The sequence below is a fragment of the Aotus nancymaae genome, unplaced genomic scaffold (genome assembly GCF_030222135.1).
Source record: "Aotus nancymaae isolate 86718 unplaced genomic scaffold, 86718_ANA_hifiasm-v0.15.2.pri h1tg000057l, whole genome shotgun sequence".
NCBI lineage: Eukaryota > Metazoa > Chordata > Mammalia > Primates > Aotidae > Aotus > Aotus nancymaae.
Genome location: NW_026988471.1, coordinates 69,032,171 through 69,059,790, shown reverse-complemented (window position 1 = coordinate 69,059,790; position 27,620 = coordinate 69,032,171). Strand labels below are relative to the sequence as shown.

General features: G+C 44.7%; 2 protein-coding genes across 5 annotated transcripts in view; one reads left to right on the top strand and one right to left on the bottom strand.

Moving 5' to 3' along the window:
• CUNH2orf42 (chromosome unknown C2orf42 homolog) overlaps positions 1-27,085 on the top strand; it is a 42,132-nt gene extending 15,047 nt beyond the window's left edge. For all 4 annotated transcript variants that reach the window (XM_012433942.3, XM_012433945.2, XM_064364208.1 and 1 more), the window contains 6 exons: positions 454-558; positions 6,082-6,186; positions 11,490-11,597; positions 11,928-12,028; positions 15,951-16,113; positions 26,422-27,085. In XM_012433942.3, coding sequence (XP_012289365.1) covers positions 454-558; positions 6,082-6,186; positions 11,490-11,597; positions 11,928-12,028; positions 15,951-16,113; positions 26,422-26,630 — 791 coding nt within the window. In that variant the 3' untranslated portion in view covers positions 26,631-27,085. The remainder of the gene's footprint in view (positions 1-453; positions 559-6,081; positions 6,187-11,489; positions 11,598-11,927; positions 12,029-15,950; positions 16,114-26,421) is intronic.
• LOC105704605 (small ribosomal subunit protein eS27-like) lies at positions 21,087-23,518 on the bottom strand. Its single transcript, XM_064364295.1, has one exon. The coding sequence runs from the start codon at positions 23,310-23,312 to the stop codon at positions 23,061-23,063; it is 252 nt and encodes an 83-aa protein (XP_064220365.1). The 5' UTR covers positions 23,313-23,518; the 3' UTR covers positions 21,087-23,060.
• Positions 27,086-27,620: the final 535 nt, after the last annotated feature.

The following is a 27,620-nucleotide window of genomic DNA, read 5'->3' as shown; positions in this document are numbered from 1 at the left end:
AAGTGTCTCTATGCAATATTTGTGATATACTGATACTAAGAAATTATTTGTTGTTTATCTGAAATTTAAAAGAACATCTCTTTTTTTGCTAAATTTGGCAACTCTGGTAAAATCACAACTACTTAAAAATCACAAAACCAGCAACATATTCACAGAGAAGAAGAAAATGGAAGACAGCTCACTAGAAAAGTCACTGTGATTGTCTGAGAGGTGGGAGCAATGGGTGAATTTTTTTCTTCCTTTCACTTCTGTTTATTCCCCCAATTTCATATAGAGCATAAGAAAGCTAACATTTTATGTGTAAAGGCTAATGCTAACTCCTTCTAGAAATTGTGAAGCTAACCTAGATATTAGCAAAGACTGTTGATATGTTTTAGACTCTTTAAAAATTAACATCAAAGCAATTTATATTTAGCAGATAGATTGTTAACTCTGTAATGATTTGTGGTTTAGGTGCACAGATGAACAGTTCACTACTGCCTCAAGATGCAGTGAGCAGTAATCTAAGGAAAAGTGGCCTGAAAAAGCCTGTGGTTGCTTCCTCATTAAAAAGGCAGGGTAAGTTCCCCCTCCCTAGAATAGGCTATGGTGGTGGAAAGTCATCCGAAAGAAGCCAGAAGCAGTATAATCAAAAGAAATGTTGCACATTATCACCCAAAGAGTGCCAACATAAACACTAACAGAGGCACTGAGGCTGAGGTCTTTCCTGTCCCACCAGTTTCAAATCACACTCAAATCTAACTTACGCTGGAGGCCATTATCTTTAGCAAACTAATTCAGGAACAGAAAACAAAATACAGCATGTTTTCACTTATAAGTGGGAGCTAAATGACAAGAACACATGGACACACAGAGGGGAACAACACACACTGGGGCTTATTGGAGGGTGAAACGTGGGAGGAGGGAGGAAAGGTGGAAGCGGGTGAGAGGATCAGGAAAAATAACTAATGAATACTAGGTTTAATAACCTGAGTGATAAGGCTGGGTGCAGTGGCATATGCCTGTAATTCCAGCACTTTGGGAGGCCAAAGCAGGCAGATTACTTGAGGCCAGGAGTTCAAGGTAGAGATGGTGAAACCCTGTCTCTACTAAAAATACAAAAAATTAGCCAGACATGGTGGCAGGCGCTATAATCCCAGCTACTCAGGAGGCTGAGGCAGGCGAATTGCTTGAACCTGGGAGGCGGAGATTGCAGTAAGTCAAGATCGCACGATTGTACTCCAGCCTGGGCAATAAGAGCGAGACTCAGTCTCAAAAAAAAAAAAAAAAGGAGTTGGGAGGGTTGTAACAGCAGCAATAAAAGAGTAGCACAGGGAGTCTTGTGACAAAACTGTTTTGTGTCTTGACTGTGATGGTGGCCATACAAGTTTACACATGCCCTAACATTGCATGGAACTATATGCATTGCATACCACACACAAGTACATAAAGCTGGTGAGATGTGAATAAGGTTGCTAGATTGTAGCCATGTCATTTTCCTGACTGTGATGTACTATAGTTTTACAAAATGTTACTCTTGGGTGAATCTGGGTGAAGCATATATATTTCTTACAACTGCATGTAAATGTACAATTATCTCAAAAAGTTATTTATTAATTAATTTATTTATTTTCTGGAGATGGAGTCTAGCTCTGTCACCCAGGCTAGAGTACAATGGCGTGATCTCAGCTCACTACAGCCTCCACCTCCCAGGTTTAAGGGATTCTTCTGTTTTAGCCTCCCAAGTAGCTGGGATTACAGGCACCTGCCACCACGCCCGGCTAATTTTTGTATTTTTAGTAGAGACCACCATGTTGATCAGCCTGGTCTTGAGCTCCTGACCCCAAGGGATCTGCTCACCTCGGCCTCCCAAAGTGCTGAGATTATAGGTGTGAGCCACCATGCCCAGCCTAAATTATGTCTTTAAACAAAAAAAATTCTGACATGTTTAGCAGCGGGTGTCTTGCAGGATGTGTTCATCTTATTGCTTATTACTCATGTGCAATTGGTATACAGATTCAAAGTTAAAGGAAAAAATGTGTTTTATGTGGCCAGGTGTGGTGGCTCATGCCTGTAATTCCAGCACTGTGGGAGGCCAAGGTGAAAGGATTGCTTGAGTTCAGAAGTTCAATACCAATCTGGGCTACATAGTGAGACTCCATCTCTACCAAAAAAAAAAATTTATGTATATATATATATACACACACACACACACATAAATATATATATATATATATATATGCTGGGCATGGTGTCACATGCCTGTAGACCCAGCTACTTAGCAGGCTGAGGTGGGAAGATTGCTTGAGCCTGGGATGTCGAGGTTGCAGTGAGTTATGATTACACCACTGCATAGGTAACAGGACAAGATCCTGTCTAAAATAAAGGTATAAAGAAAAAAGAATAATACAAAACAATACTAATTAATTCATTAAGCACTTATGGCCAGGCATGGCGGCTCATACCTATAATCCCAGCACTTTGGGAAGTTGAGGCAGGCGGATCATTTGAGGTCAGGAGTTTGAGACTAGCCTGGCCAACATGGCAAAACCCCGACTCTACTAAAAAGTATAAAAAAATTAGCCAAGTGTGGTGGTGTGGGCCTGTAATCCCAGCTACTTGGGAGACTAAGGCAGGAGAATCATTTGAACCTGGGAGGTGAAGGTTGCAGTGAGCTGAGATCATGTCACTCTGTGCCAGCCTGGGCTCCGTCTCAAAAAAAAATGACTTACACATTCTAGGCGTAAGTGTTTAAGGAATATCACAAAGTAAGCAGATCAACAATATCACATCGATTTTTTAAATTATTTATTATTATTATTATTTGGGATAGAGTCTTGTTCTGTCACCCAGGCTGGAGTGCAGTGGCATGATCTCGGCTGACTGCAACCTCCACCTCCCGGGTTCAAGCAATTCTCGTACCTCAGCCTCCTGAGTAGGTGGGATCACAAGTGTGTGCCACTATGCCCTTATAATTTTTGTATTTTTAGTAGAGATGGGGTTTTGCTATGTTGGCCAGGCTGCTCTCGAACTCCTGGCCTCAAGTAATCTGCTCGCCTCGGCCTCCCAAAGTACTGGGATTACACACCTTAGCCACTGTGCCTGGCCGATTTTTAATAATTTTTTGTCACTTACTTTGGTGCAAAGAAAAAGGAAGATAGCTTCCATCTGAATTATCACTGTATGCTTTTACCTCTGATAATTTTAGTTTCAAATGAATAGTAGTTGATGCATTCTCTCTCTACAAAAGGTGATACTGTACTTCAGACATATGAAGATATTTTGTTGTTAGTGGTATTTTTTTGTTGTTTTTTTCTTTGACACAAGGTCTCGCTCTGTCACTCACTGCAGACTTAACCTCCCGGGCTTAAGCTGTCCTTCCACCTTAGCCTCCCGAGTAGCTAGGACTACAGGCACATGCCACCACACTTGATTATTTGTATTTTTAGTAGAGATGGAGTTTCATCATGTTGCCCAAGCTGATCTCAAACTCTTGGGCTCAAGCAATCCATCGGGCTCAAGAGATCCACCCACCTCAGCCTCCCAAAGTGCTAGGATTACAGGTGTGAGCCGCTGCACCTGGACTAAAGGTATTTTAAGAGAAGAAATAGAATGATAGATCTGTGAAGGCTCTTGAATTTGGAGATCATCCGGATGCATATCTTCATCTTAGAAGAGAGGAAGTTGAGACATGGACTCTGGTCATTCAATGGGGGTCCTAAGTCCTATAGACATTTTTTTTGAGGCAGAGTCTCTGTCACTCAGGCTGGAGTGCAGTGGCACAATCTCAGCTCACTGCAACCTCCACTTGCTGAGCTCAAGCGATTCTCCTGCCTCGGCCTCCCGAGTAGCTGGGATTACAGGCACGCACCACCATGCCCAGCTAATTTTTGAGTTTTTAGTAGACATGGGGTTTCACCACGTTGGCCAGGCTGGTCTTGAACTCCTGACGTCAAGTGTTCCACCCAGCTCAGCCTCCCAAAGTGCTGGGATTCAGGTGTAAGCCACTGCGCCCAGCCTCTCATAGCCTTTTGACTCTAACTCTAAACTCTGGCTCCATTAAATTCCATCACTCGTTACTGTACTTTCCAGTTATTTACTCTAGGGCTGCAAGATTTCACTCTTTCACTTATATTTAAAAGTGAATTCATTCATTTTACATTTCTGAATACAAGGTTTTAGGTTTTAAGTCTAAAAGTATCAGAGCAACCCACAGTGAATACATCACTCAGTCTTACCTATTTGTGCTCAACCTTGGCATGAAACAATATGTTCATTATTGAGAGGGTCTGGGGCGTATGGATACATAGTCATCATGAATAGAACTAACTTCTTTTTTTTTTTTTTTTTTTTTTGAGACGGAGTTTCGCTCTTGTTACCTAGGCTGGAGTGCAATGGCATGATCTCGGCTCACCGCAACCTCTGCCTCCGGGGTTCAGGTAATTCTCCTGCCTCAGCCTCCTGAGTAGCTGAGATTACAGGCACGCACCACCATGTCCAGCTAATTTTTTGTATTTTTAGTAGAGATGGGGTTTCACCATGTTGACCAGGATGGTCTCAATCTCTTTACCTCGTGATCCACCCGCCTCGGCCTCCCAAAGTGCTGGGATTACAGGCGTGAGCCACCGCGCCCAGCCAGACCTAACTTATAAATCTCAAAAAGCCATTATTATGTATGTATTTATTTATTTATTTTTACTTGAGATGGGGTCTTACTCTGTCACCTAGGTTGGAGTGCAGTGGCATGGTCTCGGCTTACTGCACCCTCTGCCTCCTAGGCTCAAGCAATCCTCCCACCTCAGCCTCCTGAGTAGCTGGGGCTACAAGCATGCACCACCATGCCTGGCTCATTTTTTGTATTTTTGGTGGAGACAGGGTTTTGCCATGTTACCCAGGCTGTTCTCAAACTTCTGAGCTCAAGTGATCCTCCTGCCTCAGCCTCCCAAAGAGCTGGAATTACAGGCATTGCTTATCATTTCTTATTTTCTTTCTTTTTTTTTTTTTGAGACAGCTCTGTTGCCCAGGCTGGAGTGCAGTGGTGTGATCTCGGCTCACTATAACCTCTGCCCCTCAGTTCAAGTGATTTTCCCGCCTTAGCCTCCCTAGTAGCTGGGATTATTGGCGCATGCCACCATGCCCAGCTAATTTTTGTATTTTTAGTACAGACAGGGTTTCATCACATTTGCCAGACTGGTCTTGAGTTCCTGACCTCAGGTGGCTCATGCCTGTAATCCCAATACTTTGGGAGGCCAAGGTGGGCAGATCACTTGAGGCCAGGAGTTTGAGACCAGCCTGGGCAACATGGCAAAAACCCCATCTTTGTTAAAAAGACAACATTAGCTGGGCATGGTGGCACACATGTAGTCCCAGCCACCCAGGAGGCTGAGGCAATGAGAATCACTTAAACCTGGGAGGCTGAGGTTGCAGTGAGCTGAGATTGTGCCACTTTACCCCAGCCAGAGCAACAGAGTGAGACTCTGAAAAAAAAAAATCCCACAATATCTTATTTCATTTAGTTTATTTGCTTTTTTTGAAGTTCAGCTTCAAGTTCTTTTTTTTCTGAACAAACTTATTAACCCTTCTCCTAGCACTTTAAGAGGCTGAGGCAGGTGGATTGCTTGTGCCCAGGAGTTCGAAGCCAGCCTGGGCAACATGACAAAGCCCTGTCAATAAACAAAAAAACAGGCTGAGCATGGTGGCTCATGCCTGTAATCCCTGCACTTTGGGAAGCCAAGGTGGGTGGATCACCTGAGGTCAGGAGTTCGAGACCAGCCTGGCCAACATGGTGAAAGCCCATCTCTACTAAAAATACAAACAATTAGTCAGGTGTGGTGGTGGGCACCATCCCAGCTACTCAGGAGGCTGAGACAAGAGAATCGCTAGAACCCGGAAGGCGGAGGTAGCAGTGAGCCAAGATTGTACCACTTTACTCCAGCCTGGGCAACAAGAGCGAACATCCATCTCAAAATAAAAAATTTAAAAAAAAGAAAACAAAAAACTTCTTAACTTTTTCAAACTTCAATTAGCTGTTTATTTTGTAAGAAAAGTTACTAAAGAAGTGTGTGTGTATGTCTGTGTGTGTGTGTTGTGTTTTTTTCCTAGCCTGTGGTCAGCTGTTAGATGAGGCACAAGTAACTTTATCCTTCCAAGACTGGCTGGCCAGCGTCACAGAACGCATCCATCAAACCATGCACTATCAGTTTGACGGTAAGTATTGGCCACCTAACTGGGCTCTTGCTGACAGTGGAGAAATTAAGATAATTGTGCTGCCAGGAGCGGTGGCTCACACCTGTAATCCTAGCACTTTGGGAGGCCGAGGTGGGTGGATCACCTGAGGTCAGGAGTTCAAGACCAGCCTGGCCATCATGGTGAAACCCCGTCTTTAAAAAAAAAAAAAGATAATTGTGCTGTAATTCTACTCAGATAGCAAAAGTAATTAGACTTCAGTCCAGAGAGCACTAGGCCACAAGAAAGTAGAAATCTAGGCTGGGTGTGGTGGCTCACACCTGTAATATCAGCATTTTGGGAGGCCGAGATGGGTAGATCACCTGAGGTCAGGAGTTCAAGACCAGCCTAGCCAACATGGTGAAACCATGTCTCTACTAAAAAAAATATATATATATATACAAAAATTAGCTGGATATGGTGGCACACCTGTAGTCCCAGCTACTCAGGAGGCTGAGGTAGAAGAATCACTTGAACCCAGAAGGCAGAGGTTGCAATAAGCCGAGATTGCATCATTGCACTTCAGCCTGGGTGACAGATCGAGACTGTCTCAAATCAAAAAAAAAAAAAAAAGAGTACATGAACATGCTGAGGAAGACTGGAGAACACAGGCCAGATTTGGGTGTGATTTGTTATAGTCTCATGGAACATCAGCCGTTTTAGATCTAGCCAGTCCCTGCTTGTTGCCTTAAAAGTATTCTTATGCCATATGTGGCAGCTCATGCCTGTTATCTCAGCACTTTGGGAGGCGAGGCGGGCAGGAGTTCAAGACCAGTCTGGGCAACATAGGAGGATACCCCATCTCTACAAAAAACTTAAAAAATTAGCCAGGTGGCTGGGTGCAGTGTCTCACACCTATAATCCCAGCACTTTGGGAGGCTGAGGCGGGTGGATCATGAGGTCAGGAGACCATCCTGGCCAACACGGTGAAACCCCATCTCTACTAAAGATACAAAAAGTAGCTGAGTGTAGTGGTGCATACATGTAATCCCAGCTACTCAGGAGGCTGAGGCAGGAGACTTGCTTGAACCTGGGACACAGATGTTGTGGTGAGCCGAGATGATGCCATTGCACTTCAGCTTGGGCAACAAGAGCAAAACTCTGTCTCAAAAAAAAAAAAAATTAGCCAAGTGCCAGCCGGGTATGGTGGCTCATGCCTGTAATCCTAGCACTTTGGGAGACCAAGGTGGGCAGATTGTTTGAGCCCAGGAGTTCGAGATCAGCCTGGGCAGCAAAGTGAGACCTCCATCTCCAGGAAAAGTACAAAAATTAATTGTGTGTGGTGGTGCACACCTGTAGTCCCAGCTACTTGGGAGGCTGAGGTGGGAGGATCACTTGAGCCCAGGAAGTGGAGGTTGCAGTGAGCTGAGATTGCACCACTGCACTCCAGCCTGGGCGAAAGAGTGAGACCCTGTCTCAAAAAAAAAAAAAAATTAGGCAGGTATGGTGGCATATGTTGTAGTTCAAGCTACTGGACAGGCAGAGTCAGGAAGATCACTTGAGCCTGGGAGGTCAAAGCTGCAGTGAGCCATTATCCTGCCACTGCACTCCAGCCTGGGCAACAGAGCGAGACCCTGTCTAAAAAAAAAAGGCATCCTTACTTGTGCATAATAGTTTTCCAGGCTTTGTCCAGTGATGAGGAGCTCGCTGCTCTTTGAGGCAGCTCGTAACACTGTTACACAGTCATAGTTATGAGGAAGGTCTTCCTCATGCTAAGCCAAAATGTTTGAGTTTTATACTTCTAGTTTTGCACTCTAGCTACATGGACGGTTTCTTCCCGTTTCCAGTCCCTGCCACTACACATACAAACCCACTGCCCCACTTGACTGTTCTTTTTTTTTTTTATCGCATTTTAGGTTTTGGGGTACATGTGAAGAACATGCAAGATTGTTGCATAGGTGCATATGTGGCAGTGTGATTTGCCGCCTTCCTCCCCTTCACCTTTATCTGGCATTTCTCCCTATACTATCTCTCCCCAACTCCCCACCCCCCACTGTCCCTCCCCTGTTTCCCCCCAACAGACTCCAGTGTGTAGTGCTCCCCTCCCTGACAGTTCTTCTTTCTTTTTTTCTTTTTTTTCTTTTTTGTTGTTGTTGAGATGGAGTTTCGCTCTTATTGCCCAGGCTGGAGTGCAGTGGCGAAATGATTGGCTCACCGCAATCTCGCCTCCCAGGTTCAAGTGATTCTCTTGCCTCAGCCTCCCCGGTAGCTGGGATTATAGGCATGTGCCACCACACCCATCTAATTTTTGTATTTTTAGTAGAGACAAGGTTTCACCATGTTGGTCAGGCTGGTCTTGAACACCTGACCTCGTGATCTGCCCGCCTTGGCCTCCCAAAGTGCTGGGATTACAGGTGTGATCCACTGTGCCTGGCCCAGAAATTACTTTTTGCAAAAATAACAAAATAAGCTAAGGAGGATTGTAATGAAAAAGCCTATCTATGGTTTCTAGGCCGGGCGCAGTGGCTCACGCCTGTAATCCCAGCACTTTGGGAGGCCGAGGCGGGCAGATCACTTGAGATCAGTTCGAAACCAGCCTGGCCAACATGGTGAAACCCCATCTCTACTAAGAATACAAAAATTAGCTGGGCATGGTGGTGGGTGCCTGTAATCCCAGCTGCTAGGGAGTAGAGGCAGGAGAATGGCTTAAACCCGGGAAGTGGAGGTTGCAGCAAGCCAAGATTGTGCCATTGCACTCCAGCATGTACAACAGGGTAAGACTCCTCAAAAAAAAAAAAAAGAAAGAAAAAATAAAAAGCCTATGGTTTCTTTTTCTTTTAAAATTGTATATATTTATTGTTTGAAATAATATAATGCCTATTAACTCACCTCCCAAGCAGAAAATAGAATTTTTGTTTTGTTTTGTTTTGAAATGCAGTTTCACTCTTGTCACCCAGGCTGGAGTGCAGTGGTGTGATCTTGGCTCACTGCACCTCCGCCTCCTGGGTTCAAGTGATTCTCCTGCCTCAGCCTCCCAAACAGCTGGGACTACAGGTGCCTGCCACCAAGCCTGGCTAATTTTTGTATTTTTAGTAGAGATGGGTTTTCACCATGTTGGCCAAGTGGTCTCGAATGCTTGACTTCGTGATCCACCTGCCTTGGCCTCCCAAGGTGCTGGGATTATAGGCATGAGCCACTGCACCCAACCCAGAAATTACTTTTTGGAAAAATAACAAAATAAGCTAAGGAGGGTTATAATGAAAAAGACTATGGTTTCTTTTTGTTTTAAAATTTTATATATTTATTGTTTGAAATAATATAATACCTATTAACTTATCTCCCAAGCAGAAAATAGAATGTTTTGTTTTGTTTTGAAATGGAGTTTTGCTCTTGTCACCCAGGCTGGAGTGTAGTGGCGTGATCTCGGCTCACTGCAATGTCCACCTCCTGGGTTCAAGCAATTCTCTTGCTTCAGCCTCCTGAGTAGCTGGGATTACAGGCACCTGCCACCACGCCTGGCCAATTTTGTGTAATATTAGTAGAGATGGGATTTTGCCATCTTGGCCAGGCTGGTCTTGAACTCCTGACCTCAGGTGATCCACCTGCCTTTGCCTCCCAAAGTTCTGGGATTACAGCCATGAGCCACCGCACCCAGCCCAGAAAACAGAATATTGATAATACTATAAGCTCTACACTTGTGATCCTCTTCCATCTGATTCCTGTACCACCCTCTATTTCGTCTCACCATCTTCATTACTACCACCTTTGTCCAAGTTTCCATCAGCTCTCTCCTGGACTAGAAGTGTGTGTCTTTTATGAAGGCTTCTTGAAGTTAATTCTTTTTTTTTTTTTTTTTTACCTTTTTGAGACAGTCTTGCTCTGTCACACAGGCTGGAGTGCAGAGACGCAATCTCGGCTCACTGCAACCTCCACCTCCCAGGCTCAAGAAATTCTCGTGTTTCAGCTTACTGAGTAGCTGGGATTACAGGCATGTGTCACCACTCCTGGCTAATATTTGTATTTTTAGGAGAGATGAGGTTTCACTATGTTGGGCAGGCTGGTGTTGAACTCTTGACCTCAAGTGATCCACCCACCTAGGCCTACCAAAGTGCTGGGATTACAGGTGTGAGCCACCGTGCCTAGTCTGGACAGAATTTTTAAGGAAGACTGAACTCACTTGACCCCCTCCCCTTAAGTCTCTTTTTGGTGACCTAATGTCTTGCAAATTTCTTTACGAGGTTTGCTAAGTAGTTTCAAGTATTTTAACTGTCTTGAGGTCATATTTAGGGAGAAAGACAGCTGGGTAAGCAGTGTCCTAACTTGTAGTCCCTCAGCATTCACGGTGTTGACCATCTGGTGAGAGAGCATGTAGTTAGTTTGTTTAGACATGAATGCAAATAGCAGGAGCCTGGGGATAGCCAGCAAGATGGGATCAAGTGGAGGCAACCCACCTCGGCCTCATTGTTCTCATCTCATCTTACTTCACATACCCTGTAAGGGGGAAAGTCTGTGCTGTGTTGGTCTTTATAAAATTGGGGATTTGAAACATTGTATTTGGTGGATGATGAGGATCTACTGTGTTGGTATTTTTTTTCATTTTTTTCTTCTTTTTTTTCAATGGAGTTTCACTCTGTTGCTCAGGCTGGAGTTCAGTGGCGTGAGCTCGGCTCACTGCAACCTCAGCCTCCTGGGTTCAAGCGATTCTCTGGCCTCAGCCTCCCGAATAGCTGGGATTACAGGCACAAGCCACTATGCCCAGCTAATTTTTGTTTGTTCGTTCGTTTGTTTGTATTTTTAGTAGAGATGGGGTTTCACCATGTTGGCCAAGCTGGTCTCGAACTCCTGACCTCAGGTAATCCACCCACGTTGGCTGGAACTACAGGTGTGAGCCACCCACACAGCCTTTCTTTTCTTTTTTTCCTTTTTGAGAAAGGGTCTCACTCTGTTGCCCAGGCTGGAGTGCAGTGGCGTGATCATGGCTTACTGTAGCCTCAAACTCCTCAACTCAGTTGATTCTCCCACCTCAGTCTCCCAAGCAGTTGGGATGACAGATGCATGCCACCACGCCCGGTTAATTTAAAAAAAATTTTTGTAGACATGGGGTCTCCCTTTGTTGCCCAGGCTACACTGTCTTTTTTATGATTGCAAGGGATCAAGAGTAGGACTAGTGACAGCTCTTGGCCCAGAAAGGTAAATCAAAGCCTTCTTTTTGCCTCTGTATGAAGAAACCTCAGTAGTATTTTAAGTTATTACTGTCCCTTGATTCCTTTTCTTTCACGTCTCCCTGTACATCAGAAAGTCCACTGAGTTTCTTTAAATGAGTTGTTTCTTCTTGTTTCCCATAGGCAAACCAGAACCACTGGTGTTCCACATTCCTCAGTCGTTTTTTGATGCCCTGCAACAGAGAATATCTATAGGAAGTGCAAAAAAACGGCTCCCCAACTCCACTACAGGTACAGGATTTCCCTTTGGTATAGTGACAGATGTCTTGAACATAGAGAATTATGTTTGGAAAAGATCTGTGTGGAATTTTCAGAGTTAGGACTTCTGCTCACATGCCTGGAGCACAAAGCCTTCAATGATGAGCATATGAATTATTTACATCAACTCATTTGTCACATTTCTGCCAAATCCTATTATGTATTTGCCTCTAGAATTTCTTTTTTAAAGTGCTGAGAATTGATAAGGACATAATAGTACTGCATTAGAAACTAGGTAACAAATACAGTAAAAGGAAATGTTATGTTTTGTTAATCTAATTTTGTCCTTTTTTCACATTGAAGCTTTTGTTCGGAAAGATGCCTTGCCACTGGGAACCTTTTCCAAGTATACTTGGCATATCACTAATATCCTGCAAGTTAAACAAATCTTAGATACCCCAGAGGTGAGAGTTTATTTCTCTAACAGTGGAAGGGTGGTGAAGGGAGGAGAGGGAGGCAAGGGAGTATATTGGCACCAGTTTCCTGAGTTACAGAAACCAGTTTCTTTTTTTCATGCTAAGAGATTATTCAGAAATATCCCTGGCTTTATAGTTCTGACTCTAATTTTAATGTGTGTTCCCTATGGCTTGAAAAAAGTATCTTACATTGGAATATACTTTTTCTTTGCTTTTAGGATGAGAAAGCAGATAATTTTTTTATAAATTATATAATGATCCCCTAATAGCTATGATGAGTCTTAGATTTGACTGGCAGGCAGCTAGAAAGTACATAAATAATTTGAGATGATATAATATTTGTGAAGTTAGTGGCACCAGCACAATTAACCCTCCTCCTCAAACTACAGCTTTATTCTCATTAGATAAATCAACCTTTTTATTTTATTTTGAGATAGAGTCTTGCTCTGTCACCCAGACTGGAGTGCAATGGCACAATCTCAGCTCACTGCAACCTCTGCCTCCTGGGTTCAAGCAATTCCCTTGCCTCAGCCTCCCAGGTAGCTGGGAATACAGGCGCGTGCCACAATGCCCAGCTAATTTTTGTATTTTTAGTAGAGATGGGGTTTTACCATGTTGGCCAGGCTGGTCTCAAACTCCTGACCTCATGATCTGCCTGCTTCAGCCTCCCAAAGTGCTGGGATTATAGGGATGAGCCACTGCACCCAGCCAAGAAATGACCCTTTTTAAAAAAAATGGGTTTTGTCTTTATTTTGTTTTGGCGGGGGACAGGGTCTCACCCTGTTGCCTGTCTGGAGTGCAGTGGTGCAGTCACAGCTCACTCTACCTCTACCTCTTGGGCTCAAGTGATCCTCCCACCTCAGCCTCCTGAGTAGCTTGGACAGCAGGCACATGCCCCCATGCACAGCTGATTTTTGTAGAGATGGGGTTTTGCCATGTTGCCCAGGCTGGTCTCAAATTCCTGGACTCAAGCAATCTGCCTGCCTCAGCCTCCCAAAGTGCTGGGATTACAAGCATGAGCCACAGGGCCCACCCCTATTTATTTAAAAAAACTTTTTAAAGATGGGGGTCCTGCTACATTGCCCAGGCTGGTCTCAAACTACTGGGTTCAAGCAGTCTTCTCATCTTGGCCTCCCAAAGTGCTGTGATTACAGGTGTAATCTGCCACACTCAGCCACATTAGACATTTTATTTATGTTTTTATTATTTATTTATTTATTTTTGAGACAGAGTCTCTTGCTCTGTTGCCCAGGCTGCAGTGCAGTAGCATGATCTTGGTTTACTGTAATCTCCACCTCCCAGGTTCAAGCATTTCTCATGCCTTAACCTCCCAAGTAGCTGGGACTCCAGGCGTGCACCACCATGCCCAGCTAATTTTTGTATTTTTAGTAGAGATGGGGTTTCGCCATGTTAGCTACGCTGGTCTCAAACTCCTGACCTCAAGTGATCCACCCGCCTTGGCCTCCGAAAGTGCAAGGAATACAGGCATGAGCCACTGTACCTGGCCTACACATTTTAAAACATGTTTTTCAAGCAGATCCTGAAAATTTGAGTTTTTCTTCCTACAGTAATAGAATTGTGTAGAAAATTCAGCATAATGTGATTTGATACATTAAGAGTAGCTTAATTGCAAGGCATTCTTCTGTTCAGGAAAAAAAAAATAGTAATAAGTTGTTTGGTAGCTACAGAATTTACATGTGAGCCAGGCATGGTGGCTATAATACCAGTGATTTAGGAGGCTGAGATAAAGGATTGTTTGAGGCCAGGAATTCAAGACTAGCCTAGGTAACACACTCAGGCCCCTACTCTTTACATTAAAAAAAAAAAAAAAAAAAAAAAAAAAGAGCCAGGCACAGTGGCTCACGCTTGTAATCTCAGCACTTTGGGAGACTGAGGCAGGCGGTTCACCTGAGGTTGGGAGTTCGAGACCAGCCTGATCAACATGGAGCAAGCCCATCTCTACTAAAAACACAAAATTAGCTGGGTGTGGTGGCGCATGCCTGTAATCCCAGCTGCTTGGGAGGCTGAGGCAGGAGAATCACTTGAACCTGGGAGGCGGAGGTTGCGGTGAGCCAAGATCATGCCACTGCACTCCAGCCTGGGCAATAAGAGTGAAACTCTGTCTCAAAAAAAAAAAAAAAAAAAAAAAAATCTCAGCATTTTGGAAGGCCAAGGTGGGAGGATCACCTGAGGTCAGGAGTTCGAGACCAGCTTGGCCAACATGGCAGAGGTTGCAGTGAGCCAAGATTGTGCCACTGCACTCCAGCCTGGGCAACAGAGCTAGACTCCATATCCAAAAGAAAAAAAACAGGCATGGTGGTGTGTACCTATAGTCACAACCACTAAGGAAGCTGAAGCAAGAAGATCACTTGAGCCTAGGAGTTGGAGGCTGTAGTAAGCCATGATTGCACCACTATACTCCAGCAGAGGCAACCAAGGAAGACCCCTTTTTTTTTTTTTGAGACAGAGTCTCACTCTGTCGCCCAACCTGTAGTGCAGTGGCACAATCTCATTTCACTGTAACCTCTGCCTCCTGGGTTCAAGCGATTCTCCTGCCTCAGCCTCCTGAGTAGCTCGGATTATAGGCGTGCACCAACATACCGAGCTAATTTTTGTATTTTTAGTAGAGACGGGTTTCACCATGTTGGTCAGCCTGGTCTTGAACTCCTGACCTCATGATCCACCCGCCTCAGCCTCCCAAAGTGTTGGGATTACAGGCGTGAGCCACTGAGCCTGGCTTTTTTTTTTTTTTCTGAGATGGAGTTTTGCTCCTGTTTCCCAGGCTGGAGTGCAATGGTGCAATCTCACCACAACCTGTGCATGAGCCACTGTGCCTGGCGACCTTGACTGTTAAAAAAAAATACATATGAACCCTAGAAAAGGCCTGTGTTAGCATTAAAGACACTACAGAATTCCTTTAAATGCAGATGTCACAGAGGCAGCTTTTAGCCTGGAATGGATGGAATTTAGGGAGCTACTGAAGCAACCCAGGGAGCAGGCACGTGGCAGAAGAGAGCTAAGGATCATGGAGCTTCTCACTGTGAGGCATTACTTACCTCCATCACCTCATTTGACCTCCCAGCCATGCCCTGGCATTAACTGCATTTTGCGGATGAGAAAACAGGCTCTGAGAAGTTTGTAATTTGCTCTGGGTCACCACAGCATTCAGTTCCAGTTCTGCCTGGCTCAGTCCCAAGGACAATGTGAAGCATACAGGATATGAGGAGAACTGTAGGTGCTATCAACAGAGGAATTTAAGAGAAGAATGCTGTTAGCAGAGTAGTAGGGGAAGGAATAAAACTGATTTTAGAGCAGGTCTGTGCCAGCAGCAGTCACGTACCCATGAAGATGTTAGAGGTTCAACTGGTGTATGGTTTGGCTGGGGTGGAAATTAAGATTATAGAGAAAAGGCCGGGCGCGGTGGCTCAAGCCTGTAATCCCAGCACTTTGGGAGGCCGAGGCGGGTGGATCACGAGGTCAAGAGATCGAGACCATCCTGGTCAACATGGTGAAACCCCGTCTCTACTAATACAAAAAATTAGCTGGGCACGGTGGCGCGTGCCTGTAATCCCAGCTACTCAGGAGGCTGAGGCAGGAGAATTGCCTGAACCCAGGAGGCGGAGGTTGCGGTGAGCCGAGATCGCGCCATTGCACTCCAGCCTGGGTAACAAGAGCGAAACTCCGTCTCAAAAAAAAAAAAAAAAGATTATAGAGAAAAAAGCAAAGCCATGAATGATGTAAGGGAGAAAAGGCAGATTTGTTAACAGGATTTTCTTGAAAAACAGGGAAGTTGTAATTCATTTGAATGTACTTAACAAGAAAGAAGGAATAATGTTTGTTTTCATCCAGGTATTTGTCTATTTTGAAAGTTTTCTCTCTCACTTTTTTTTGGTATTGTCTTGGTGTCCAGATGCCCTTGGAAATCACCCGTAGCTTTATCAAGAACCGAGATGGGACTTATGAGCTATTTAAATGCCCTAAGGTGGAAGTAGAAAGCATTGCAGAAACCTACGGTCGTATAGAAAAACAACCAGTGCTGCGACCCTTGGAACTAAAAACGTTTCTCAAAGTTGGTAAGTGAACTTCAACAGTGCATCTTCCTTTGAGTGTCAGCTTGTGTACAGTACAGTATACTATCCAAGGCTTTGGATCCTGACCTTAAACAAAGAAGACATTCATTCACCTTGTAAAGGCAATTGTGGGAATAAGGTATTTTGTTTGATTTAAACCAGTGTTTTCAAAAATAAAATTACAGGCTGGGTGCTGTGGCTCATGCCTATAATCCCAGCACTTTGGGAGGCCGAAGCAGGCAGATTGCTTGTGGTTAGGAGTTTTGAGACCAGCCTGGCTAACATGGTGAAACCCCATCCATCTCTATCACCACCATCCATCTCTAAACTTTTTCATTTTCCTCATCTGAAACTCCATATGCATAAAGTGATAACTCCCCAGTCTTGCCTTCTCCAAGGCCCTGGCAACCACCATCCTACTTTCCGTAGCTACCTCATATGAGTTGAATAAAACAGTATTTGTCCTTTTGTGACTGGCTTATTTCACTTAGTATTCATTTGTATGAATGAATGTTCATCTGTGTTATATCAGGTGTGGAAATTGCCTTCCTTTGTAAGGCTGAATAATGGGCCAGGAGTGGTGGCTTACACCTGTAATCCCAGGACTTTGGGAAGCCAAGGCAGGAGGTTCGCTGGAGCCCAGGAGTTTGAGACCAGCCTGGGCAACAGAGCAAGACCCTGTTTCTACAAAAAATTTAAAAATTAGCCAGGTGTAGTGGTGCACACCTATAGTCCCAGCTATTCAGAAGGCTGAGGTAGAAGGATCACGTGGGCTCAGGAGTTCAAGGCTGCAGTGAGCTATGATTGTGCCACTGTATTCCAGCTTGGGCAACAGAATGAGACCCTGTCTCAAATGAAAGAATGAATGGAAAAGAAGGAAAAAAGATAAGAAAGAGAAGAGAGAAAAAAAGAAAGAAAAAAATTCCATGCTTACCCAGAAAACCAGAAAAGAAAAAAAAAAGCAAACATTCCATGTATGTATATATGACGTTTTCTTCATCCTTTCTTCTGTTGCTAGACACTTGGGTGCTTCTACCTTTTATTTTAAGACCAAATTTCGCTCTTGTCGCCCAGGCTGGAGTGCAATGGCACAGCCTCAGCTCACTGCAACCTCTGACTCTCGAGTTCAGGTGATTCTCCTGCCTCAGCCTCCCGAGTAGCTGGGACTACAGGCGTGCACCACTATGCCCAGCTAATTTTTTTATTTTTAGTAGAGACTGGGTTTACCATTTTGGCCAGGCTAGTCTCAAACTCCTGAGCTCAGGTGAACTGCACACCTCAGCCTCTCAAAGTGCTGGGTTTACAGGTGTGAGCCACTGTGCTTGGCCTTTTTTTCTTTTTCTTTTTTTTTTTGAGATGGAGTTTTCTCTTCTTGCCCAGGCTTGAGTGCAATGGCACAATCTGCCCTCCACCTCCCAAGTTCAAGTGATTCTCCTTCCTCAGCCTCCCCAGTAACTGGGATTACACGCATGTGCCACCACGGCTGGCTAGTTTTGTATTTTAGTAGAGACAGGGTTTCTCCATGTTGGTCAGGCTGGTCTTGAACCCCTGACCACAGGTGATCTGCCTGCTTTGGTCTCCCAAAGTGCTGGGATTACGGGCGTGAGCTACTGCACCTAGCCTCTTCTTTCATTTTTGAGAAAAGGTCTTGCTCTGTTGCCCAGGCTGTAAGTGCACTGGTGTGATCTCAGCTCACTGCAACCTCTACCTGCTGGGCTCAGGAGATGCTCCCACCTTAGCCTCCCAGCTAGCTGGGACTACAGGTGTGTGCCACCACACTCAGATAATTTGGATTAATACATTTTTGTAGAGGTTGGGTTTTGCCACATTGTCCAGGCTGGTCTTGAATCCCTGAGCTCGTTTCCGCCCACCTCAGCCTTCCAAAGTGCTGGGATTATAGGCGTGAACTATAGCAACTGGCTGCTTCTACATTTTGACTATTGTGAATACAATATTATTATTATTTGTTTTTGGAGACAGAGTCTTGCTCTTGTCACCCAGGTTGGAGTGCAATGGCACAATCTCAGCTCACTGTAACCTCCGCCTCCCAGGTTCAAGCGATTCTCCTCCCTCAGCCCCCTAAGTAGCTGGGATTGCAGGTGCCTGTCACCACTCCCGGCTAATTTTTTGTATTTTTTAGTAGAGACAGGGTTTCACCATGTTGGCCAGGCTAGTCTTGAGCTCCTGACCTTGTGATCTGCCTGCCTCAGCCTCCCAAAGTGATAGGATTACGGGTGTGAGCCACCACATCTGGCCTATACAATATTAGTTTTAACAGTTGCAGAAAATTCATTTATTAAAGTGCCACACTCTATTCAATCTCCCATTTGTTCCAAGCCTTTTGCTATTAATTAAAACGATACGGCCAAGTGTGGTGGCTCGCACCTGTAATCCCAGCACTTTGGGAGGCCAAGGCGGGTGGATCACAAGGTAAAGAGATGGAGACCATTCTGGCCAACATGGTGAAACCCCGTCTCTACTAGAAATAGAAAAATTAGCTGGGCATGGTGGTGCACACCTGTAATCCCAGCTACTCAGGAGGATGAGGCAAGAGAATTGCATGAACCCAGGAAGGAGGCAGAATTTGCAGTGAGCCAAGATCGCATCACTGCACTCTAGCCTGACAACAGAGCAAGATTCCATCTCAAAAAAACAAACAAACAAAAACAATGCTGTAATTACTTCCTTTTAGATAAATCTTTTATATCCTTAATCATTTTCTAACTTATTTAGGATATTCTTTGGGATAAATTCCTAAAAAGGAAATTGAAGGTTCAAATGTTATATACATTTTTGAGGCTTTTGATAAAATTAGCCAGGTGTGGTGTTGCACGCCTATAGTCCCAGCTACTTGGGAGGCTGAGGTTGGAGGATTGCTTGAGCCTGGCAGACTGAGGTTACATTGAGCTGAGATCACACTACTGCACTTCAGCCTGGGTGACAGCCCAAGACTCTGTCTCAAAAAAGAAAAAAAAAAAAAAAAAAGCCGGGCACGGTGGTGCGTACCTGTAGTCCCAGCTACTCGGGAGGCTGAGGTGGGAGGATCACTTGAGCCCAGGAGTTCTGGGCTGTAGCGCGCTATGCCGATCGGGTGTCCGCACTAAGTTCGGCATCAATATGGTGACCTCCCGGGAGTGGGAGACCACCAGGTTGCCTAAGGAGGGATGAACCGGCCCAGGTCGGAAATGGAGCAGGTCAAAACCCCCATGCTGATCAGTAATGGGATCATGCCTGTGAATAGCCACTGCACTCTAGCCTGGACAACATAGCGAGACCCCATCTCTTTTAGAAAAATAAAAAAGAAAGGAAAAAAAAGAAATATTTATAGAATTTATTCCTGCCAGCCATCTATAAAAGTTTTTTTTTTTTAATCTTTGTTGATTTGACAGGCAAAACATGTTACCTCACTCTGTTAATTTGCATTCTCCCAATGTGAATGAGGGGAAAGTTTCATATTAGTCATTTATATTTGATGAACTTCCTTGTTTTTGTTTTGTTTTGTTTTTGAGATGGAGTCTCGCTCTATCACCAGGCTGAAGTGCAGTGGCACAAACTTGGCTCAGTGAAACCTCTGCCTCCCAGGTTCAAGTGATTCTCCTGCCTCAGCCTCCTGAGTAGCTGGAATAACAGGCACGCATGACAACACCCAGCTAATTTTTGTTTTTGTTTTTTTTTTTTGAGACCGAGTTTCGCTCTTGTTACCCAGGCTGGAGTGCAATGGCGCAATCTCGGCTCACCGCAACCTCCGTCTCCTGGGTTCAGGTAATTCTCCTGCCTCAGCCTCCTGAGTAGCTGGGATTACAGGCACGTGCCACCATGCCCAGCTAATTTTTTGTATTTTTAGTAGAGACGGGGTTTCACCACGTTGACCGGGATGGTCTTGATCTCTTGACCTCGTGATCCACCCGCCTCGGCCTCCCAAAGTGCTGGGATTACAGGCTTGAGCCACCGCACCCGGCCCTAATTTTTGTATTTTTAGTAGAGATGGGGTTTCACCATGTTGGCCAGGATGGTCTCGATCTCCTGATCTCATGATCCTCCCACCTCAGCCTCCCAAAGTTCTGGGAGGCTGAGGTGGAGCCACAGGCTTGAGCCACCATGCCCAGGCTCTTCTTTGTCTGTCTTTAACTGGAATTTTTTTGAAATAATTTAATAATAACAACTATGTAAAAAGCAGCATTTAATGAGAGATGGTACTTTGTGCCAGGTATTTCTTTTCTTTTTCTTTTTTTTTTTTTTGAGTCAGAGTTTTGCTCTTGTTGCCCAGGCTGGCGTGCAATGGTGTGATCTCAGCTCACTGCAACCTCCGCCTTCTGGGTTCAAGTGACTCTCCTTTCTCAGCCTCCCGAGTAGCTGGGATTACGGGCATGCGCCAATATGCCCGGCTAATTTTGTATTTTTAGTAGAGACAGGGTTTCTCCATGTTGGTCAGGCTGGTCTAGAACTCCTGACCTCAGGTGTTCCATCTACCTCAGCCTCCCAAAGTGCTGGGATTACAGGTGTGAGCCACTGCACCTGGCCGGTGATATTATATTCTTATGTTTAGTTCTCTTAGTGTTTAATTTTGTATTTTTCTTTTTTTTTTTTTGAGACAGAGTCTCACTCTATCACCCAGGCTGGAATGCAGTGGTGCCATCTCAGCTCACTGCAACCTCTGCCTCCCAGGCAATTCTGCTGACTCAGCCTCCCCAGTAGCTGGGACTACAGGTGCGCACCACCACATCTGGCTAATGTTTGTATTTTTAGTAGAGATGGGGTTTCACCATATTGGTCAGGTTGGTCTCAAACTCCTGACTAGGTGATCCACCCACCTCAGCCTCCCAAAGTGCTGGGATTACAGGCATGAGCCACCATGCCTGGCCAAATTTGGATTTTTCAAAAGTACTCTTTAACCTGAGTTTTTCTATGTTTAAATCTTTGATCTGACAGGGCACAGTGGCTCACACCAGTAATCCCAGCACTCTGGGAAGCTAAGTTGGAAGATAGCTTGAACCCAGGAGTTTGAGACCAGCCTGGGCAACACAGGGAAACCCTATCTCTATTAAAGAATTTTTAAAATTAGCCTAGGGCTCTTCTGCCTATGGAGTAGCCATTCTTTATTCCTTTCCTTTCTTAATAAACTTACTTTCAAATAAAAAAACAAAATAAGCCAGGAATGGTGGTACATGCCTGTGGTCCCAGCTACTTGGGAGGCTGAGTTGGGAGGATCGCTTGGGCCCTGGAGGTCGAGACTGCAGTGAGGCCATGATAGCGCCACTGTGCTCCAGCCTGGGCGACAGAGCGAGACCTTGTTTAAAAAAAAAACTTTCTCTGGAATTTATCATAATGTAAGTTATAACATTCCACCACCTTTTATTTTCTTCCAGATGATTATCTGGTTGATACAAACGATTTATTATAATAAACACTTATTTGGTTTTCTTTTAGTAATTAGAAATGCCATCTTTACCTTAGGCTAAATTCCTGTTCTGTTTGTGTCTATTTCTAATCTTTCTGTTTTGTTCCTTTAATCTGTCTAGATGCATGCCAGCACCACACTCCTTTGGTTATTATGGGTTTGTAATATATTTTAGAACCACATAGATTTTTTTTAGTAAAAAAAAAAAATTTTTTTAGTAAAAAATTTTTAGTAAAAAAACAAATCTTTTTGTGTGTGTGTGATAAAGTCTCACTCTTTTGCCAGGCTGGAATGCAGTGGCACAATCTCAGCTCACCGCAACCTCCATTTCCTGGGTTCAAGTGATTCTCCTGCCTCAGCCTCCCAAGTAGCTGGTACTACAGGCACGTGCCACCACGCCCAGCTAATTTTTGTATTGTTTTTTTAGTAGAGACGGGGTTTCAGTATGTTGGCCAGGATGGTCTCGATCTCTTGACCTCATGATCTACCCGCCTCAGCCTCCCAAAGTGCTGGGATTACAGGCATGAGCCCTGGTGCCCGACCAGCAAAAATATTTTTATAGAGATGGGGATCTTGCTATGTTGCCCAGGCTGGTCTTGAACTCCTGACCTCAAGCAGTCCTCCACCTTTGTCCTCCCAAAGTGGTAGGATTACAGGCATGAGTGACTGTGCCCAGCTGACCATGTAGATTTTAATTCTACTCTTTGTGGCTTCCTTGAAATTTGGCCTTTTCTTGCTTGTCTTCCTTTTACTCTTATCCAGCTGCCTTTTCCTCCCAGTCTGGGCTTTCCTTATGATTTTGGCCTTATTTTCATAAAGGCCGGATCTTATTTTTTTCTTTTGTGGATGCTAAACAGTTCCCTGAAATTTTCTTTTTGATAGATACATCAGTCATAGCTATCCCTTCCTTTGATTCTTCTAGTTATTTACTTCCTTTTCCTTATGTAGGTGTTTTTTATTTTGTTTAACTTCCTGTTCTTTTGCTTATTACTGAACAGATTAAGATCTGTCCAGACTCAAATTCTGGTAACAGGCAGATTGCTTGGGACCACTCCTGCATGGTGGCTGGCTCCCTCGCAGATCTGTATGTGGAGGGCTGATGCACAGTTCTCAGGTCTAGCGTTTCTCTCTTCTACCATAGTGGCATCTCCTGACCATCTCTTCCTCTTTCATTGCTAATAAAGGAATACATGAAAAAACACACAAAACTAAGATTCTCCATATATATAGTTTTCCAGGGTTTCTCCTCTTTCTCCCACCCAAATTGCTTTACTAGTGCAGACTGCACCTTCCAGAATACATTCTGCCACTGCTATTCACCATCTTTTTTTTTGAGACGGAGTCTTGCTCTGTCGCCCAGGCTGGAGTACAGTGGCATGATCTTGGCTTACTTCAACCTCTGCCTCCCGGGTTCAGGCCATTCTCCTGCCTCAGCCTCCTGAGTAGGTGGGATTACAGGCGTGTGCCACCATGCCTGGCTAATTTTTGTATTTTTTTTTATTCAAATGTGTTTATTGAGATGGTTTCCCACTCATCTTGATTCAGAGTGCTTTTAGTGCTGCTTCCTCCTGAAAGAACATCCTTCTGTAAGCCTTGCTTTTCCTCCTGTAGGCTGGCGGAGGGCAGTGGAGCAGCCAACACACAAAACTACCGTTTGTGCATGGCTAAAGACCGTGGTGATTTTATAGCATCCTGGGCATTTCACATCCATGAAGTAGGAATTGGGGCTCTGCACCAGGCATTTCTTCTTGTGTTTCCTCTTCTCTTCTGGAGAGGGATGAAGGAGATGCGTTGCAAGAGGCATGTTCTCATGGGTAGGTCGTCACCGCCGGAAAGCTTTTTTTGTTTTTTGAGATGGAGTTTTGCTCATGTTGCCCAAGCTGGAGTGCAGTGGCATGATCTCAGCTCACTGCAAACCTCCACCTTCTGGTCTCAAGCAATTCTCCTGCCTCAGCCTCCTAAGCAGCTGGGATTACAGGTGTGTACCATCACACCTGGCTATAATTTTTGTATTTTCAGTAGAGATGGGGTTTTACCATGTTGGTCAGGCTTGTCTCAATCTCCTGACCTCATGACCCACCCTCCTCAGCCTCCCAAAGTGCTGGGATTACAGGCGTGAGCCACCACGCCCAACCCTGCTTATTCACCTTTAACCATGCAGTTACCCTCCCCCAAGTCCCCTTTGAGGTCATTGAGAATTCAGGTACTTGAGTGGGGAGGAGTGTGTGTGAGACATTCTAAAGGAAAGGAAGTGGCACTGCTCATTTGCTGCTCTGTACAGGTACAAGCCAGGGCACAAACTGAGAGAGACCAAGTATTTTCCTGCCTTTTTCCATGTTGCCTCCCTTTATTAAGGAAAGCTGGGATATGCTATGGCCAAAGTCTGGGTAGATTTCTTTCCATCTATCTCCACCTGTTTTGTATTTCCTCCCAAAAGTTGCCAGTGGTCTTAGTGTTCATCAGTTGTGAGTTTTCATTTTTTTCTATGTCTTCATTGATATTTAAATGAAAATTTGGCAGCAGCTCTGTGGACAGTTCTCAGCCAGATATCATTTGAAATGGAAGCTAGAATATGTGTGACAAAAGTGAGCTGGATAATAACTAACATTTATATTCTTTTTTTTTTTGAGATGGAGTTTCACTCTTGTTGCCCAGGCTGGAGTGCAACGGCACGATCTCGGCTTATTGCAGCCTCTGCCTCCCAGTTTCAAGCGAGTCTCCTGCCTCAGTCTCCCAAGTAGCTGGGATTACAGGCATGTGCCACCACACCCAGCTAATTTTGTATTTTTAGTAGAGATGGTGTTTCTCCATGTTGGTCAGACTGGTCTCAAACTCCTGACCTCAGGTGATCCGCCCACCTCAGCCTCCCAAAGTGCTGGGATTATAGGTGTGAGCCACCACACCTAGCCTAACTATATTCTGTGACTAAAAGGAAAAAAAACAGATGAAAATACCTGGCCAATAAGGTTGTTAGTCTGGGGTGAATGGAAGTTTTGTTTCTCATTATATAAGTGATGTCGTAGTCTTTGTGAGAAAGAAACGACCAAAAGAAGTGGAAGGAAGGAGTTTAAAAGACTGTTTAGGCTAAAGTGGAAAGAGAGTAAGATAGTGAAGTGAAAAGTAAAATATAGGCCCAGCGCAGTGACTCACGCCTATAGTCCCCAGCACTTTGGGAGGCCGAGGCAGGAGGATCACCAGAGATCAGGAGTTTGAGACCAGCCTGGCCAACATGGTGAAACCCCATCTCTACTAAAAATACAAAAATTAGCTGGACGTGGTGGTATGTGCCTGTAGTCCCAGCTACTTGGGAGACTGAGGCTGGAGAATTACCTGAACCCAGGAGGCGGAGGTTGCAATGAACCGATATTGCAACACTGCATATTAGCCTGGGCAACACAGTAAGACTCTATCTCAAAAAAACAAAAATTTAAAATTTAAAAAGTAAAATGTTAGCTTATGAAGTCTGAGGTTAAGTAGTGCTGAGAGAAAAATGTATATACATTATTAATCAGGGTCTTTCTCCTCTATCCTTCTTGTTTTTTGGGGGGTTTTTTGGGGTTTTTTTGAGGTGGAGTCTTGCTCTGTTGCTCAAGCTGGAGTACAGTGGGGCAAGCTCAGCTCACTGAAGCCTCTGCCTCCTAGGTTCAAGCGCTTCTCCTGCCTCAGCCTCCCGAGTAACTGTGATTACAGGAACATGCCACCAAGCCTGGCTAATTTTTGTATTTTTGGTAGAGACAGGGTTTTGTCATGTTGGTCAGCCTGGTCTTGAACTCCTGACCTCAAGTGATCCGCCTGCCTCAGCCTCCTAAAGTGCTCAAATTATAGGCATGAGCCACTGTCCCTGGCCCATCCTTCTTTTTTTTTTGAGATGGAGTCTCACTTTGTCACCAGGCTGGAGTGTAGTGGCATAATCTGGGCTCACTGCAACCTCCGCCTCCTGGGTTCAAGTGATTCTCCTGCGTCAGCCTCCTTGGTAGCTGAGACTACAGGCGTGTGCCACCACACCCAGCTAATTGTTGTATTCTTAGTAGAGATAGGATTTCACATTGTTGGCAAGTATGGTCTCAATCTCCTGACCTCGTGATCTGCCCGCCTAGGCCTCCCAAAGTGCTGAGATTACAGGCGTAAGCCATTGCACCCAGCCCTTATTTTCTCATATTACTTTTTTTTTTTTCTAACAGGGTCTCACTATGTTGCCCAGGCTGGCATTGAACTACTGGGCTCAAGCAATCTTTCCGCCTCAGTCTCCCAAGTAGCTGGGACTACAGGCACATTTCACCACACTTGGCTAATTTTGTTTTTGAGATGGAGTCTCACTCTGTAGCCCAGGCTGGAGTGCAGTGGTGCGATCTCAGCTTACTGTAACCTCCACCTCCAGGGTTCAAGCAATTCTCCTACCTCAGCCTCCCAAGTAGCTGGGATTACAGGCATGAGCCACCAGGCCCAGCTAATGTTTGTATTTTTTAGTAGAGACAGGAGTTCACCATGTTGGCCAGTCTGGTCTTGAACTCCTGACCTCGTGATCCTCCTGCCTCAGCCTCCCAAAGTGCTAGGATTACAGGTGTGAGCCACCACACCCAGCCCATACTTGGCTAATTTTTATGGAAACAGGGTCTCACTTTGTTGCATAGGCTGGTCTTAAACTTCTGGGCTTAAGCTATCCTTCCGCCTTGCCCTCCAACACTGTTGGGATTGTAGGCATGAGCTACCTGCCTGGCTGAAATATATACGTTTTAACTTCATGATGATCAGTAAATCTGATATCCCAGTCACCACTGAACTCATAAACCTTATGCAGCCTTCTGATTATCAAAGCTGAACAGACTGCTCCAATCCCGGACACTTCTTCTTGTAATTAGGAACACCCATTACAGCCAGGTGGAATTGTACTAATACTCCTTTTTTCTCTTTAGGCAACACTTCCCCAGATCAAAAGGAGCCAACACCTTTCATCATCGAGTGGATCCCAGATATCCTTCCCCAATCTAAGATTGGCGAGCTGCGGATCAAGTTTGAATATGGCCACCACAGGAATGGGCATGTGGCAGAGTACCAAGACCAGCGGCCCCCCTTGGACCAGCCCTTGGAACTGGCCCCTCTGACCACTATCACTTTCCCTTAAGGCAAAATGAGAATCTTTTGCTGCTTAATTTGCACATCCCCACCCCTTGACAACTTTAAATACTAGTTAGGCACTTAGATGGCCCTGTTCCTTGGTGAACTGCTCTTAGCTAAGATGCAAATTCTCAGTGCTTTCAAATAGATTTTGTAGAAGAAAATCTCTTGTAAATAGCCTTTTTGGTGCTGCTGTGTACAGTCTTCATTTTGCATCGGGCAGTATTTCTAGCTAGAGTTTTAAATGGAACAGAAAGAAAACCAGCTTATCTTCCTTCTTATGGACTCATCTTTAGGGTTTATTTCAACCTTTGAGAACTTTGCAGCACTTAGCCATATACCAACAGTGTTGGAGAGTTAACACCCTGATTAGGGCAGAATGTTAAAGACTACTGGCAGAGTTCTAGCCATGCTCTATTCTGTTCTCAAATAAAGCACAGTGTCTCTAGTTTTTCCAAATTATATCTCGTGGTAGCCTGTTTATTAAATTATAAATAATGGAGGGGGATTTAACTAATAGTGATACAGGAAAAAGAGATCCAGGTGTCAAGGTAATATTGCTATTTCAAACTAATGCTTGTAATTGCTTGTTCACTTAATATTTATATCCTTATTTATTCTCCAAACAGCTAGTAAAATTCTTTTGCTGTTTTTGAGTTCAGTGATCACAGAATAGAGATACTGAAAGACGCAGAAGTATAAGCCTATCTTTAAGGAGGAAAGAAGGGAATGAACATTTCTTGCATGCCTACTATGTGCCAGATACTCTTTTCTGGCACATGATCTGCCTGCCTCGGCCTCCCAAAGTGCTGGGATTACAGGCGTGAGCCACCGTGCCCAGCTATACGAGGTACTTTCAATTGCAAGTGACAGAAAGCCAGTTAACCAGCTTGGACAAAACAGGCATGAATGACTGGCTTGTGGACACTAAAGTAGAACTAGACAAGCATACTGGGCTGGAGCTGGTGTGGCTGGGCCTCAGGACCCCTGGAGCCAG

Excerpts from the sequence above, each read along its gene's own strand:
- LOC105704605 (XM_064364295.1), bottom strand. The coding sequence starts at position 23,312 with ATGCCTCTTGCAACGCATCTCCTTCATCCCTCTCCAGAAGAGAAGAGG.